Raw genomic sequence first — 15,876 nt, 5'->3', positions numbered from 1 at the left:
CGAGCATAGAATCATTTTCTCCCACACCTAGGAGGTCACCATGTGTTGGTGCACACCAACAACACAGCAGTGGTCTCTTAAATCAAACACCATGGAGGTTTGCATTCGTGACCCCTGTACAAGCTGGCACGCCAGATCCTTGTGTGGTCCCAGGGCAGACTCCTTTCGCTAAGAGCAGTACATATCCCTGGGCATATGAATGTGGGAGCAGAAATCCTGTCAAGGCAGGGGCCGAGGCCCGGGGAATGGAGGATTCACCCCGAGGTGGTGAAGCAGATATGGACTATATTTGGTTAGGCTCAGGTGGATCTGTTTGTGACTCAGATAACATCGCACTGGTTCTTTCTAGTTCATCCAGCTTCTCTGGGACTGGGGGCTATGGCGCAGACTTGGCCGAGGCTTCATCTGTACGCTTTTCCCCAAAATGCTCTGCTCCCGGGAGTTCTGGCGAGAGTGCGCCGGGATGGGGTCCGTCTTTTATTAGTAGCCCCGTTCTGGCCGGGCCGAGTATTCTTAGATCTGATCTCGTTCCTCGACGGCCCTCCATGGGAGATTCCCGTCAGGAGGGATCTCCTCTCACAGGCAGAGGGCATGATATTTCACTCCCACCCGGAACTATGGAAGTTATGGGTGTGGCCCCTGAGGGGGAACATCTCGTAGCTTCTGGTCTCTCAACCGAGGTTGTTGAGACCATCCTCCAATCCAGAGCTCCCTCAACGAGGAAACTGTATGCCTTGAAGTGGAAACTTTTCACTTCTTGGTGTGAAGATCGCCAATTTGACCCAGTTAACTGCCCAGTTGGTACAGTACTGAAATTCCTGCAGTCCCGTTTCTCCACAGGGTTGACTCACTCCTCCCTGAAGGTTTATGTGGCGGCCAATTGCGGCCTACCGCGCCCCTCTGGTGGCCAGCCAATGGGTAGATACCCCCTAGTTATATGTTTCCTCCGCGGTGCGCTGAGGCTGAGGCCTCCGGTACAATCTTGTGTCCCCACGTGGGACCTGGCTTTGGTGCTAGAAGCTCTTTGTAACCCTCCTTTTGAGCCTATTGAAGAAATCGCTGATCGCTATCTCACTTTTAAGAGAGTTGGGGACCTTCAGGCCCTCTCCGTGGCCCCTTGCTATTTAGATTTTGAGTGTTTCTCTACCCTCAAGCGGGGTGTGTCCCAAAGGTTCCCTCAGTTACCCCACAGCCTATCGTACTACAGGCCTTCAGTCCTCCTCCCTTCAGGGAGCCAGACCAGCAGAAGCTAATCTGTATGTGTCCAGTGCGAGCACTGGATGCATACGTCCACAGAGCTGCCATGTGGAGAAAGGCGGACCAACTCCTAGCATGCTATGGTCCCCCAAGAGGGATCTTCCAGCCACAAAACAGACCCTCAGTCGGTGGATAGTGGATGCAATTACTCTTGCCTATGAGTCCTCTGATATCCCCTCACCATTGGAAGTCAAGTCTCACTCAACCCACAGTCCAAGGCCTTATTGTCAGGTGTGTCCATGCAGGATATCTGCAAGGGAAGCTGGATGGTCCACGCCCCTCACATTCGTCAGATTTTATGGTTTAGATCTGCAAACCACTCCCAGTTCTTCTATTCTCTTGCCTTAGCTGTGCTCCTTGTATACACACTAGGCAGGGATTTGCAAGTCTGGTGGCATGGGCATTCTCGTTCCCAAAGCGTTTTCGGATGCAGCTCGAGTTCCTAAAGGGGAACATCCCAGGTTACGTATGTAATCATGGTTCCCTGAAGGGAACAATACTTCTGGCATCCCTATTCAGAGCTGACAGTCGTTCCACCTCACGTGCTTTTATAGCTTCCTGGTCACTACGTCACCCGCTTATGACATCACACCCATTCATGGGACTGATTACACGTTATTCAGAGCTGATAATTCAGATGATAACCTGGCTTTTCAAAAGGTTATTTCACCCCAAAATGAAAATTGTCGTTAATTACTGACCCTCATGTTGTTCCAAACCTGTAAATACTTTGTTCATATTCAGAACACGAATTAAGATAATTTTTATTAAATCTGAGAGCTATCTGAATCTCCATAGACAGCAATGCAACTGAAATGTTCCCAGGTCCATTCTATGTGAAATGAATGGCTCAACTTCAGTTTTGCAATGCTACGAGAATACTTTTTTCTTTTTGCACAAAGACAACAAAAATTATACACAAGTTTCACAATTTGAGTAGAATAACTGAAATAAATGAACTTTTCCACAACATTCTAATGTATTGAGATGCATAGATAGATAGATAGATAGATAGATAGATCTGTCATCTCCCGAAGCTCTCATTTATCTGGAACCCTTCTTTATCTGTAAAGAACTGTTGAATGTGTCACAGATTTGCTGCATGACTCAACAGGAGCAGAGAACAGCAGGCCACCACATTATGGAACACAGTCTCGCAGTGAACATGATTCAACATACAGTCCTCCAAAGTGCATGGACAAGAGTTTGTAAAAGACTTCATTTTTTATTCTTATTTAAGGCATTTCAATACAAAGCATTTCACAACCCACCGTATGACAAAGATCATGTACAATAGAATTTGTTGGGAGCAAACATGCAACACAAATGATAATAATAACAATAAAATGCGAGAAATGGTATTTTGCATTAATGGAAATAAATATGATCTTTATGATTTATATGTATATTATTAGTTGTATTTTAACAGATTTATAATAGCAATGGTCATTATATGCTGGTTGGCTGTCAATGCCTCAGGTGAAAATAAATTATGATTATTAAAATATATTGTAATATACTGTATATATATATATATATATATATATATATATATATATATAAAACATCCCAACATAACTACAGAAATAGCAAGAGAAAACAACCCCAATCAGTCCACTAAATTTCAGGCCATACATGCACAAGTATTCCAATGAAAACAGTCTCTACATTATTCTACATGTTAACAGCATTCAATGTATGTGTTACAGGTCCTGCGTCCCACACTTCCTGTAATACAGGTAGACATACATCCTCTACACTTATGAAGCGATTCAGTCCTCACGAACACTGGTCATTTTCTTTGCTGAACACTGTATTTAATGGCTTATCATATATTCCAAGCAGGAACAAAAATAAATCAATTTTTTTACAACTTCATCTCAAGAAAGGGAAACAAAAAGATGAGCAGGCCTATGACATTGCAGTAAAGTGCTCCCTTAATGTTTCAGAGAAATGAGAATTGCTTACGAAAAACAGTAGACTGTAAACATTTGTAGTTCCATGCTGGAAAACAGATCATACCAGTATATTCTCAATTCCCATTCACCACTTCAGTGTAGACTGTATTTTTGCTTTAAAAACACTCTGTAGTTGTCTTTATCTATGTAAACATGCACTGGTTAAATTAACATTTAAAAATCTTGTGAAGTTAAAAGAAATTCGCCGCAAGACCCTGTTTTGTGTTTTGTTTTGTTTTTTGCCACTGTGTGCGCCGTGGACAGCATTGAAGATGTTTGCATCGCTATCAAATTCTCACTATCAAATATGCAAAAAGCTTGAACCTCCTTTGTGTGCACTTCTAGATAAACTCACAGGATATTTGCCCTCCTCTGTGCTAATTCAGTAGATCCAAGCTTTCGATCAGATATTACATGAACAATGACGTTTCTACCTGAAAAATAAAAAAAAGGAATTGATGTCACTGACTTCAAAAATGACAAATAACTGATGAACAGATGAACAGACTGAATAGTGTGGGGTTTCTACTGAGAAAAGATAATTAATTTGAAGGCATTCAAATGGAGGAATACAATTAGTGTCTCAACAACCTATTCATCCCACATCAGTGGTTCCCAAGATGATCTCTGGACCTTCTTTGGCGAAACTGCAGCAGTGTAAACTGACATTTTTGACTGTGGGTAGTTTCAGTTATAATGTTTTGTTGTTTTTCCAAACCAAAATGAGGCAGTTAGACTTTGTGTTAAATGTAAAACTGTTTTGTAATACAAAGTGTTAGTGCTGCATTAAAATATCCTAAAATGGTAGATTTAAAAAAACTGATGATATGCATAGTTAAACTGGTTTCAGGAATCTCACTAGCATTTTAATGGAATCATATGGGATAAATGTTTACCTGCTTATTTATTTATTTATTTATTTATTTATTTATTTATTTATTTATTTATTATTTTATTTTAATAATTTTATTAATTTTATTAATTTTATTAATTTTATAATTTACTTAAAGAGCAAAAACATAGAATACAAAATAATAGTGTGTGCAATAAATAAAAATCAATTCAATTTAAGAAAATCAACTGATTTAAATCTGAACTAAACATTATTTAGAACTGCGAATTTAGCTGGAAAAACACACAGACAGAATAAAATGTATTAATGACATCTTGGGGAAAATGGAAAGGATTTTTTTTTTTTATTATTAATGTGGTATATGGTGTGTAAAATCCTAGAATTTATTAAAAAAATAAAATAAAAATTTATTAATCTGAAGAAAGTCAACTCATTTAAACATGAAAAAACAACAACAACGTGGATAAACACACAAATATACAGAAAAAATGCATTAATGACATCAAAAAGGAAAGTGTAGTGTATTAATGTAGTATATGGTGTGTAAAATGATCATCATTCATTTAAAAAATAATAACTGACAAATCATGAAAGCATAATGAAATTCGTGGAATAAATACAAATCAATTAATCAACTGATTTGAAAAAAAAAAATATTTAGAATTTTAAAATAGAGAGAATAAAATACATTAACGACATCTGGGGGATGAAAAGCCTCTGATGCTTTGATACTCTGTCAAAGCCTTATGGGTTGGCAGAAATACATCTGGTGATAATGAACATCCCATACACATTCACTGGACTAAATGCTCATGGTGATTATACCCAGACAGGACTGTAATGTGCTCAATGACACAAGCTCCTCCATTCATCCGTATACTGGGAGAGTACAGATACATCAGGCACTGTTCTTTGATTAAAAGCCCCTTGACAAAATTGAATTGGTGAATGAACTACGGTAGAGTGGGTGACACCATTCTGAGCACACTCCAGGCCTCATTTCTGCCTGAAAGGGAGAGAGGACCCATATCGGCTGTGCTGCACTTACGCAGGGTCGGGCAAAATGGCCCCTATGCATTCTTACAAAAGCACATGAGCGAGTGTAATGCTGATTATTGAAGAAGTTGTGCTTCTACAGTCACTTTAGGCAGGTGCCATGTGTGAAATTGTGCCATGTGTGAAATTTATTTTGCCTCTTCTCACGCATGCATGCTTTCCTAAATCATAATGGATAAAGACGGAGAATCAAATATCAAAAGCAATGCTTAACGTAATAAACCGATATGAACACAGGCCTGATCTTATATGAAATGAAAGTGATATAAATCTAAAAATATTACTGTAAAGCACACACTCTAGTATACCAATGTGGATTAAGGTCAAGTGTCAGATTGGGTCACACTTGTCCTGGTACACTAAGACAGTCACAGACAGGCACAAGTTGAAACCACAAACATCCTCCTCCTTCTCCTCCTCCTGCTCTTTGTCCTCTTGTCAACTGATCCACAAAATAAGAAACAGTCACAGGCCAAGATGTAGACATTTTTTAAACAAAACAAACAAAAAAGCTGCCCTTAGGTCAGATTCGTGGATCACACCATCCTTCCGGAAAAAAAAATAAAAAATGAACGGGCAGAAAATATAAATGGTACAAACAGAAATGCCACTGTACCTCAGAGTGTCTTGGAGAGTTCAAACACACGGTGACACAGGGAGCTAAACCCTAAAAGCTCCGGTACCAGCTATACCATGACTCCAGAAAGAGGAGCGGTTTTGTTAAAGCAGGTTTGGGAGCATTCGCTCAGATCTGTGTGTGATGTGTGTGTCCTGGCGGTGTGTACGGAGGTGGCGCCGGATTGGGTTTGATTCCCCGGCTCTTCATGTAAGAAATGAACTGGTCGGGAATCTCAGCCAGAACGTCTTTGGCCAGTCGCGCCATACTCAACACGTGGTTTCCTGTACGGTCCATGTAATCCCGAAATGGTACAAACTGTAAGAGACAGGAAGCAATGTGCACATTTATTCATCCATCCACTTATGTGGGGCTTCTTAAACTTTTTGATTCAAATCCCCATGTGTCCAATATGCAAAGGCCCCTCAATATAAGAGTTTTACTCAGTGATTCTTCAGAAATCATTCTAAAAAGCTGATCTCGTCCTCATTTATTGTTGGTGCTAGATTATTAATTTAAATATTATGATCTTTCTTATTCTGAATGTTGAAAACAGTTTCATAGCCGATATTGTGGAACATTCTCGATCAATTAGAAAATAATGCAAATTCCATACTTTTGACCAGTAGTGTATATTTGCTTATGCTTGTGTTACATTATCCAAACTGAAACTATGTATTAATACACTGCACTGTTTATTAATATATTAATTTTAAGTCATATTGTGGCACACCTGTAAATCTGCCTTCCATTCCACATTTATTCATCCATTCCTTAATTTTTGTCCAATCATCCATGCCACTATTTGTTAATTCCTCCTTTCATCCCACATTATTTTCATCTTCAGACCAACCATGGGGATGAAAGGTGCATTGATGATATGAAAAAAAGTATAGATAAATATGAACATATTCATTCATATTTATATCATCAATGCACCTTCCTTCTCCATTTCAATCATCTAACCCAAATTATTAATCCATCCAGCGCTTAATCCAACCCAATTCATTCATTCATCCATCCATCCATCCATCCATTCATCAACCTAATGCATTCTTCCCAAACATCCATTCATTATTAATAAATTCTTCTCCTTGCATCCATCCCTTAATTCTTGGCCCTTTAGCCACCCATCCATCCAACATCCATCCATCCACCGAATGCATTCTTCCCCATCCATCCCTAATGCATTCTTACCCATCCATCCACCCATTACATTCTTAACCATCTATCCATCCATCCCTTGATTTTTGGCCATCCATCCATCTATCCACCCAATGCATTCTTATTCATCCATCCCTTAATTTTTATCCTTTCATCCAGCCATCTATCCATCCATCCAACTAATGCATTCTTCCCCATCCATCCATCCATCCCTTATTTTTTGTCCTTTCATCCATCCATCTAACGCATTCTTACCCATCCATCCATCCATCCCTCCAACCACCCACCCACCCATTGCATCCATCCATCAAACCATCCATTCACAATTTCTTCCTCATCCATCCTCAGTTTATTTACATTTTCCTTCAGTAATAGATCCTTTCCATATCAGTTTGTCCATCTATCGTCTATGTATTAGGTCAATCCACTAATCCATTTAAGCATCTATTCAAACACTCTTCCTTCTTCCATTTTTGGGAATTTATGGGAAAGACAACAATTTCTCAAAATATACTCATCCTTTCTTCCTGAGTAATACAAATTAAACAGTGCCTCAAGAGTGAAATCTCTTCACTTTGCTCGCTGTCTGTGACTCAGTAGCCAGAGATGTTCTTATTACTACTAATGACAGGTTGCATTCATAGGGGACCTGCATAATGAATTGCTTTATAATAATGTGGGTTATGGTGTGGAGCGGTTACACGAGGGCTTGATTCCACAGTGACTGAATTAGTAAAATTAAAATTCCCATGCTTAATGGATTTGATTGCTGAAAGAAAGAGACATGGGGCATCAAGTCACAGCTATTTAAAACCTGAACGTTAACATAGTATACTTGTGGTTTAAGCAAGCTTTGAAAGAGAATTGCTTGTATCAATAAAAGCAGACCCCTACTGATGTCACCTGGACAATGTCTCGTTCTGCTAATTTTCCTCTTGAGGAAATCCTGATGTCATCACCATCCAACTCAACCATAGCTGTGGGAAAAGACAGGAAATATAAGTACATCACTGGACCTGTGCTTATACATTAATTTAAATAACAATTAAATATTACTCTTCATTTTTATTTTAATGAATGCCGCTATCAAATTATATAAAGGTGTGTAAATAATGACAACATCTTTTGAACTACTCCTTTTATTGTATTCACATTTATTATTGAAAAAATAATTTTGAGTCTCAAAACTACTAAGGCCATAATTTTCTTCATCATCAAGTACGGCTTTGGCACAAGCCAAATATAATTGATCTTTGTAACTTGAATGCACATAGATACTGTAATTTCATTACAGTCTTCTCGAACAGCAGGCCCTGTCCACATGACCTGCTCACCTCATCTGACAGGAGCTGATCTTCCACCTCTGTGCATGTGAGGTATGCTGTTATTCTGGGAGAAAGCCCTATTTCAATACCGATAAAATCTCTCTCAACTTCCTGAGTGTTCTGACAGATCACTACATGCCCTGACATGATGCTATGTACTTAATAATACCCACGAAATATAACTGATAATTACTTTGATTACTGTGATTAGCCAAGACCATGTTTCTTTAAATGATCTCTAGATTACCTCTACTGTGCACACAGCCGAGAAAAAACCCTGTTAATTGCTATCAAAGCACTTATTTGACTAATTGCTATAAACAGCTTCAGGGGCCCTAAAGCTGGTATTAAGGGTATGTGGTAAAATCTAACTTGAAGCCTTTATGAATAGTGCATTATGAAGGTATTTATAATGTACACTGCAATACATTATTTTTTTCAAAATAATTGTAAACCAAAGTTAAAATACATTATTATATTTGAAGGTTTGTATGTCATGTTTTAATGTGTAATACATTCTAAAGGTGAAGACAATGAATAAATAAGCATTATAATATATTATAACTGTGGTCATTATTATTTATAAGATCACACGATACATTATTAGGTACATTACAAGCCATAATGACTGCATTAAATATTTTATGCATTATGTATAAAGGTTTTAAGTAAAGTGTTACCATGTATGTTTACATGACAATCATTGCACTACATATAGAAAAGACTGAACGTCATACATATATGCATGACTTGTTTTCATAGTTTACACAGAGATGATAACGTTATTGTGCACTTTGAAATGTTCAGTTTGAATCCCATTTTCAAAAGTTTACATTTTCAGGTTATTAAGTAAATGAATGGCCAAACTGCATAAAAAAGTTTTAGCTGAAAATAGAGTTATAGAGCACCAACTAAGTAAACTTAAATATTTGATTTGCCGATTTTAATTTGATAAACGTCTTGGCATTCAAAAAAGAGAAAAAAAAACATTTATTTATTAAATGTTGATTTTATTCTAAAAAGTAAAAGTTAGAGTTCTCCAATAATTAAATACATTATAATATGGTAATTTTATTAAATGAAACAAATAATTCATATTCATCTTTAATATATCAAAATGACAGCCCTTACCATCAAATTCAGCTTGTCCAACTCCAACAATAATGATGGACATGGGAAGCTTGGCAGCCTGATAGCAAAACAATATTTATGTTCTTTGTTATATACTTGAAAAACAGGCAGAATTTATACATTTACGAAGTAAAAACCCATTACATTCATACAACTATTCATTTAGTAAGACAGACAGACAAATCTGTATTATCTGTATTATAAATATTTGTGCAATATATCAACAAACTAGATGTATACTGTGGCAATTTACCCACTAAAGGTTTTCAAATAAAAATTTACATGCATTTTTTCTCCTTAAGCACAATGTAGTCCATTTTGTAATTTCAAATAAATTACAGTGATGTGTGTGGACACTTGTACCAGTAACACATCGTAAAGCAACATGATAAACTACATCCAACTTTTTCAAAACATTCAGAGGTGCATGCATGTAAATTATATCACCATAGTCCAATACTGATAGAAGAGTACTTTCTACTCAATGTTTTCGAGCAACAAAGGAGAAACATTTTTTTAAACGAAAATAAAAACCTAATGTTGTTCTCAATTTCTTTAAAAGACTATCGAAATGAGAACCATAAGTCAGTTTATCATTGAGCCATATATTTGATATTATAATTATTAGATACTTTACCAAGATATTTGTAAGACGCAACCCTTTCAATCTGTGTAACATTGAAAATTTGAGTCACAAAATCATTTAATGATAATCCGGACCGTGTAAAAATTGTGTATTTATTTTTTTTTTTTTTTTTTTTTTTAGCATTTAACACTAATAAGTGAATTAAAAGCATTCTGTAGAGAGTCCATTGCCACTTTTAAAGATGGAGCCATAGTGTAGATGATAGTATCAACTGCATAAAAGTGTACATTTGCTGGCTCAACTCCTTTACCAAGTTCATTTATATAGATAGAGAATAAAATTGGCCCCAAAATTGATCCTTGAGGAACACCTGTCTTCACTATTAAAGGAGCAGAAAAATAATTATCTATGGACACACATTGAATCCTTCCAGTCAAATAATCTGAGAACCACTTCAACACTACTGTACAGTATATCACTAAGACCTACATATTTAAGCCTTTGCAACAACAGATGATTATTCACAGAATCAAATGCTTTCGATAAATCAATAAAAAGTGCAGCACATGATTTTTTTTTATCATCCAATGCAGTTATTATATCATTAGTGACTGATATTGTAGCAGTTATAGTACTATGTCCTTGTCTAAAACCTTGAGTTTGACATAAAATATTATTAACTGACAAATCGCACTTTAACTGTTCATTTACCATAGATTCAAACACTTTAGCTGTAACGTCTCGGTTACGTGTGGTAACCCTCGTTCCCTGAAGGAGGGAACAGAGCCGCCACGTCGGTGACCGACGAATATGGCATATCGCTTCGATAGACCAATCTACTTCAAGTGTAAACTAAACGAGCCAATGCACATTGGCATGCCATTATTGCATCCAGCTGCTGCTGATCACTGCGTGAGTATAAGAAGGCTGCAGGTGCAATGCATTCCAGTTTTTCGCTGAGGAGTCGAGTCACTCTCGACGCCACGTCGGTGAACGGCGAATATGGGATCCCTATCAAAGCGCCATGGGTGCTGCCCCTTCCAGTGCCCTGTGCGAGCTGCCTGTGCCCCTATTAGGTGTAGGCCAGGGCTCAGAACAAGTAGCTCCACTCACCGTTGTCAAAGCACTACCTCACTGGGTGAGATTGGATAACACTGGGAAAACGTACCCGGTCCGCTTGGAACCGGGATGCTGCGGAAGCCCCATCCTTCCGGAAGGAGGTCTCGGAGGCAAATACACATATAGCATCCATTTAGGAGTATACAGAGAAATTGAGTTGATTAAAAACCCTCTTGGGAAGGCAGAAGTCTCCCGGGGAAACACAGGCTCTAAGGCTATACCGTGGACTATACACATACGAGTACCGCTTAGGTCTCAATATGAAACCCACCCTTCCATGGTTCTCACGGATACATCATGAAGGCCTGGCGCCGGACGTTCTGCTGCATCCAGCTGCTTAGGGTGATGGAGGATCTCAACAGGGTCTACAGTACGGACACTCTTGAGTAGTTAAAGCAAGCCGACACTAACCGGGGCCTCTCAGTGCCACTACCCATTTGAGGTGAGAACACAGGAGGATACCGGCTCTACACGAAGGCTATAGAACCTAGCGAACATGTTAGGGGTCGCCCAACCAGCAGCTCTACAAATATCTGTCAGCGAGGCGCCACGAGTCAGCGCCCAGGAGGATGCAACACTTCTAGTTGAGTGAGCTCGCAACCTGAACGGACAGGGCACATCCTGAGCCTGATAAGCCAGGGTTATGGCATCCACAATCCAGTGGGCCATCCTCTGCTTAGAGACGGCACTCCCCTTCTGCCGGCCTCCGTAACAGACAAAGAGCTGGTCTGAGGTCCTGAAGCTTTGTATCCGGTCTACATAGCACCTTAATGCTCGGACGGGACAAAGCAAAGCCAGGGCTAGGTCTGCCTCCTCCAGGGGCAGCGCTTGCAGGTTCACCACTTGGTCTTTGAAGGGTGTAGTGGGAACCTTGGGCACGTAGCCAGGCCGGGGCCTCAGGATTACCTGGGAGTCAGCCTGAACTCTAGGCACGAATCGTCGACCGAAAATGCATGCAGGTCCCCTACCCTCTTGATGGAGGCCAGTGCAAGCAGGAGCAGAGTTTTCAATGAAAGAAAATTAAGCTCAACTGAATGCAAAGGCTCGAATGGGCCCTGCTGTAGTGATTTAAGCACTAGAGACAGGTCCCAAGAGGGTATACAGGGGGGCCGGGATGGATTTAACCTCCTGGCCCCTCTAAGGAACCTGACGATGAGGTCATGCTTAACCCAAAGACTTCCCATTCGCGGGTTCATGGTACGCAGCAATAGCAGCAACCTGGACTTTGAGGGTGGAGGGAGACAGCCTTCGCTCAAGCCCTTGCTCCAGAAAGGACAGCACGACCGCAATTGGGCATCTTCGAGGGTCTTCTCGGCGAGAAGAACACCACTCGACGAACAGGTTCCACTTCAAGGTGTAAGCGTGTCTCGTAGACGGTGCTCTTGCCGAAGTGATGGTGTTCGCTACCTCTTGGGGTAGGTCACCTAGAACCTCCGCGTCCCGTCCAGGGACCAGACATGGTGTTTCCAAAGGTCTGGACGCGGGTGCCAAATGGTGCCCCATCTCTGAGTCAGTAGATCCTTCGTCAGAGGAATTGGCCAAGGAGGGGCTGTTGCAAGGAGCACTAGTTCGGGGAACCAGGTCCTCGTGGGCCAATATGGCGCTACTAGCATGACTTGCTCCTCGTCCTCCTGGACTTTGCACAGTGTCTTTGCGAGAAGACTCAATGGGGGAAATGCATACTTGCGTAGGTCCCGCAGCCAGCTGTGTGGTGGAGGCATCCGTGTAAACCACAGCATGCCTGGAGATCTGCTCTAGGGGCACCCCTGCCCAGAGAAATGCAAGATCTGACCACGGAGTGAGGGTTTGGCGACAGGCCGGTGTAACTTGGACCCGGTGAGTGCAGCACTTTCACGCCCACCTCGGGACTCGGCCAAGACTGTGCTAGTATCAGCCAATCGTCTAAGTAGTTGAGAATGCGAACACCCTGAATGGGAGCTGCCTCCATGACTTTCGTGAAGACACAGGGAGACCGGGACAGCCAGAAGGGCAGGACCTTGTAATGATATGCCAGTCCTTCGAACGCAAACCACAGAAAAGGTCTGTGGCGCGGAAGGATGGACACATGAAAGTACACATCCTTCAGGTCGATCGCTGCAAACCAATCTTGGGGACGGACGCACCTGAAAATGCATTTCTTTGTCAACATTTTGAATGGTAGCCGATGGAGGGCCCGATTCAAAACTCGCAGATCCAAGATAGGTCGTAACCCACCGCCTTTCTTGGGTACAATGAAGTACGGCTGTAAAACCCACTCGACACAGGAACGACCGCCGCTCAAGCGCCATCTCGCCAACACACGAAGCTTCCAAGAGCGTGCTGAATTCGTAGTTCACAGCACACACAGTTGAGCAGAGCGATACTAACGCTCGGCTCCGAAGAGAAAAACTGGAATGCATTGCACCTGCTGCCTTCTTATACTCACGCAGTGATCAGCGGCAGCTGGATGCAATAGTTGCATGCCAATACTCGTTTAGTTTACACTCGAAGTAGATTGGTCTATCGAAACGATATCCCATATTCGTCAGTCACCGACGTGGCGTCGAGAGTGACCAACTGAAAGGGAACAGACAATCTTGAAATAGGCCGATAATTATCAAATACAGTGGAATCTCCACCCTTCAGTAACAGCTGAATAATTGCTGACTTCCAAGAACTTGGTATCATATTAAAAGCATTTATTTTAGAAACTGAAGGGATGGCTATATAATCTTAACCATCTGCATCTACAGAGAAACCAGATTAAGTGATTGAACTTATATTAGTAAAATGAATAATAAAAGTCTCTGCTATATTATGTTTATCCTTAATTTCTTCATTATTTACCTTTAATAAATCAGGAGCTGCTGGGGCCAACATAGATATAAGTAAACATACCTCATATTTCCAGCAGAGTTGTTTAGCTATTTATAGTGATGGAACAGAACACTCTCAAGGGTTCTAGAGGGTATTCTAGAGGGTGAGCAGAGGGAGAGAGAGGCAGGGCCAGTATGATCACCACAACACCCGCTTCTCTAACAGCCCTCCCGCCAACTCCCCCTCCAGATATCTGTGAAAATTACAACCAAACATTCCTCCTCTCATATACAGCACACTCAAATACCACAAACGCAGTTTTGCTAAATTAAAGGCTAGTAGTTTCAGAGCGACTATTTGGTCTTAATAGCAGAGGCCACACAGCACAGCTATTTACACCACAACAGCCAGACAAAATTACTAAATCAAATCTGACCCCATTACAACCTTGTATGCAGAAAAAATTAAATGTCTGCCAGAAAAGCATCAATAAACAAACTTATGTTAATTACAGTATCCAGTTAAATGCAACTTTGCAAGCATGGCCTTATATAGTTATAGCATTCTCTTGGCAGAATGTGTGTTAACTATCACAGAAGTAGTACGGAAGTGTGCTAGCTATCTTGAAAAATAATTGTTAAATGTGGAGTACAAATACTATTACTGTAGAACTGAGTATTGAATACACCTGAATGCAAATAAACAGAGTTAGGCAAGTTACTCTGAAAATGAAATTAAATTATTGATTAATAATTACTACTTTTAAAAGTAGTCACATTACTCTTCTGATTACTTTATTTCAAACATAATCAGTTATTACTTCACCACATGATTAATTATTATGCTCGAAGTGAAAAACTCCTTATATTTAGGTGTGCAAAATTATTAGGCATGTTTTCTTTTACTCATAAAATGAGTCAAAAAAGTGGTTTAACAAAAAAACTTAAATGCCCATGAGAAATATTAAAAACTAATGCAATACAGAAATTGCAAAGTTAATGGGACCCCACTGTACCAGTGAGCATTTTATTGTCCAATGGTCATGTCTTAACATTGCAATTTCTGTATTGCATTAGTTTTGAATATCTCTCATTGGAAATTTAATAATTTTTGACATCTCATTCTGAGTTAAAGGGGTCCTATTATGCTCTTTTACAAACACTTGATTTTGTTTTGGGGGTGTACTAGAACATGCTCTCATACTAGGTTGTTCCAAAAACATTATTACAACACCTCTCTCCCCAGTCTGGCATGAACTGCTCAAAATGTTCCTGTATCAAATGAAGGCCTGCCTTCTGAAATAAGAAATCTGCTGTGATTGGTTAGCTGGGCCGGTGTGTAGTGATACGCAGCACTCATATATCATTCATTATAGTTTTCTATTAAACAAAATATCTCCTTTTGAAGTAGACTTTAAACTTTGTAACTTTGGAGATCTATTTTATGCTCCAACAGCAACATTACAGACTAACTAAAGTTGAAAAAGTAAAAATGAAAAGGGCCCCTTTTTTTTTATTTATTTATTTTTTTTTTTATTGTTTATTGGTATTGTTATGTGTATGTATAAATTAATAAAACCCGACAAAAGCATAATTTTCAAGCTCTACTTCCTGTGATAGCAGCACAAAATAATAATGCAGTTTGCCCTTTTGAGATGTTCCATAATACAAACTTTCCTGCTGCTCTTATGACAGCTTCAGAGGCCAAATCTTCATTTTTCTCTCCGAGACCATAACAACAAATCGACTGTTACTGACAGGGGCTGCCCATTTCCACAATCTTAAATTATCAGTGCAGAGATTATGAAAGTCCTGTCATGCCTGCATGTCATAAAAGAGAGGCAGGGCACTATGAATAATTGAAGTCGGTTGCCCCATTTGTACCATCTTCTTCTGTCATGACTGACAGGACAGATTTGAAGAAATGAGAATGGTGTCTGTTAGTTCACCATAGTTTCCTTGACATATCCCTAACATATATGAACGCAGAAGCAGGCGAACATTAGAAACAAAATG

The 15,876-nt window shown here is 39.8% G+C and overlaps 2 protein-coding genes across 2 annotated transcripts in view; one reads left to right on the top strand and one right to left on the bottom strand.

Annotated features, from left to right (window-relative positions):
• The window catches only part of LOC132126715 (small integral membrane protein 7), a 224,619-nt gene that overhangs the window by 157,873 nt on the left and 50,870 nt on the right, over positions 1-15,876 (top strand). The gene's annotated exons all lie outside the window — the stretch shown is intronic.
• Positions 5,786-15,876, bottom strand: part of cpne5b (copine Vb) — a 189,596-nt gene continuing 179,505 nt past the window's right edge. The window contains exons 18-20 of the mRNA XM_059538162.1: positions 9,361-9,418; positions 7,808-7,881; positions 5,786-6,058 (exon numbers count right to left, since the gene is read on the bottom strand). Coding sequence (XP_059394145.1) covers positions 5,870-6,058; positions 7,808-7,881; positions 9,361-9,418 — 321 coding nt within the window. The 3' untranslated portion in view covers positions 5,786-5,869. The remainder of the gene's footprint in view (positions 6,059-7,807; positions 7,882-9,360; positions 9,419-15,876) is intronic.

Source organism: Carassius carassius, chromosome 44 (assembly GCF_963082965.1).
Source record: "Carassius carassius chromosome 44, fCarCar2.1, whole genome shotgun sequence".
NCBI classification, from domain to species: Eukaryota; Metazoa; Chordata; class Actinopteri; order Cypriniformes; family Cyprinidae; genus Carassius; species Carassius carassius.
This window is presented reverse-complemented; position numbering and strand designations above follow the sequence as displayed.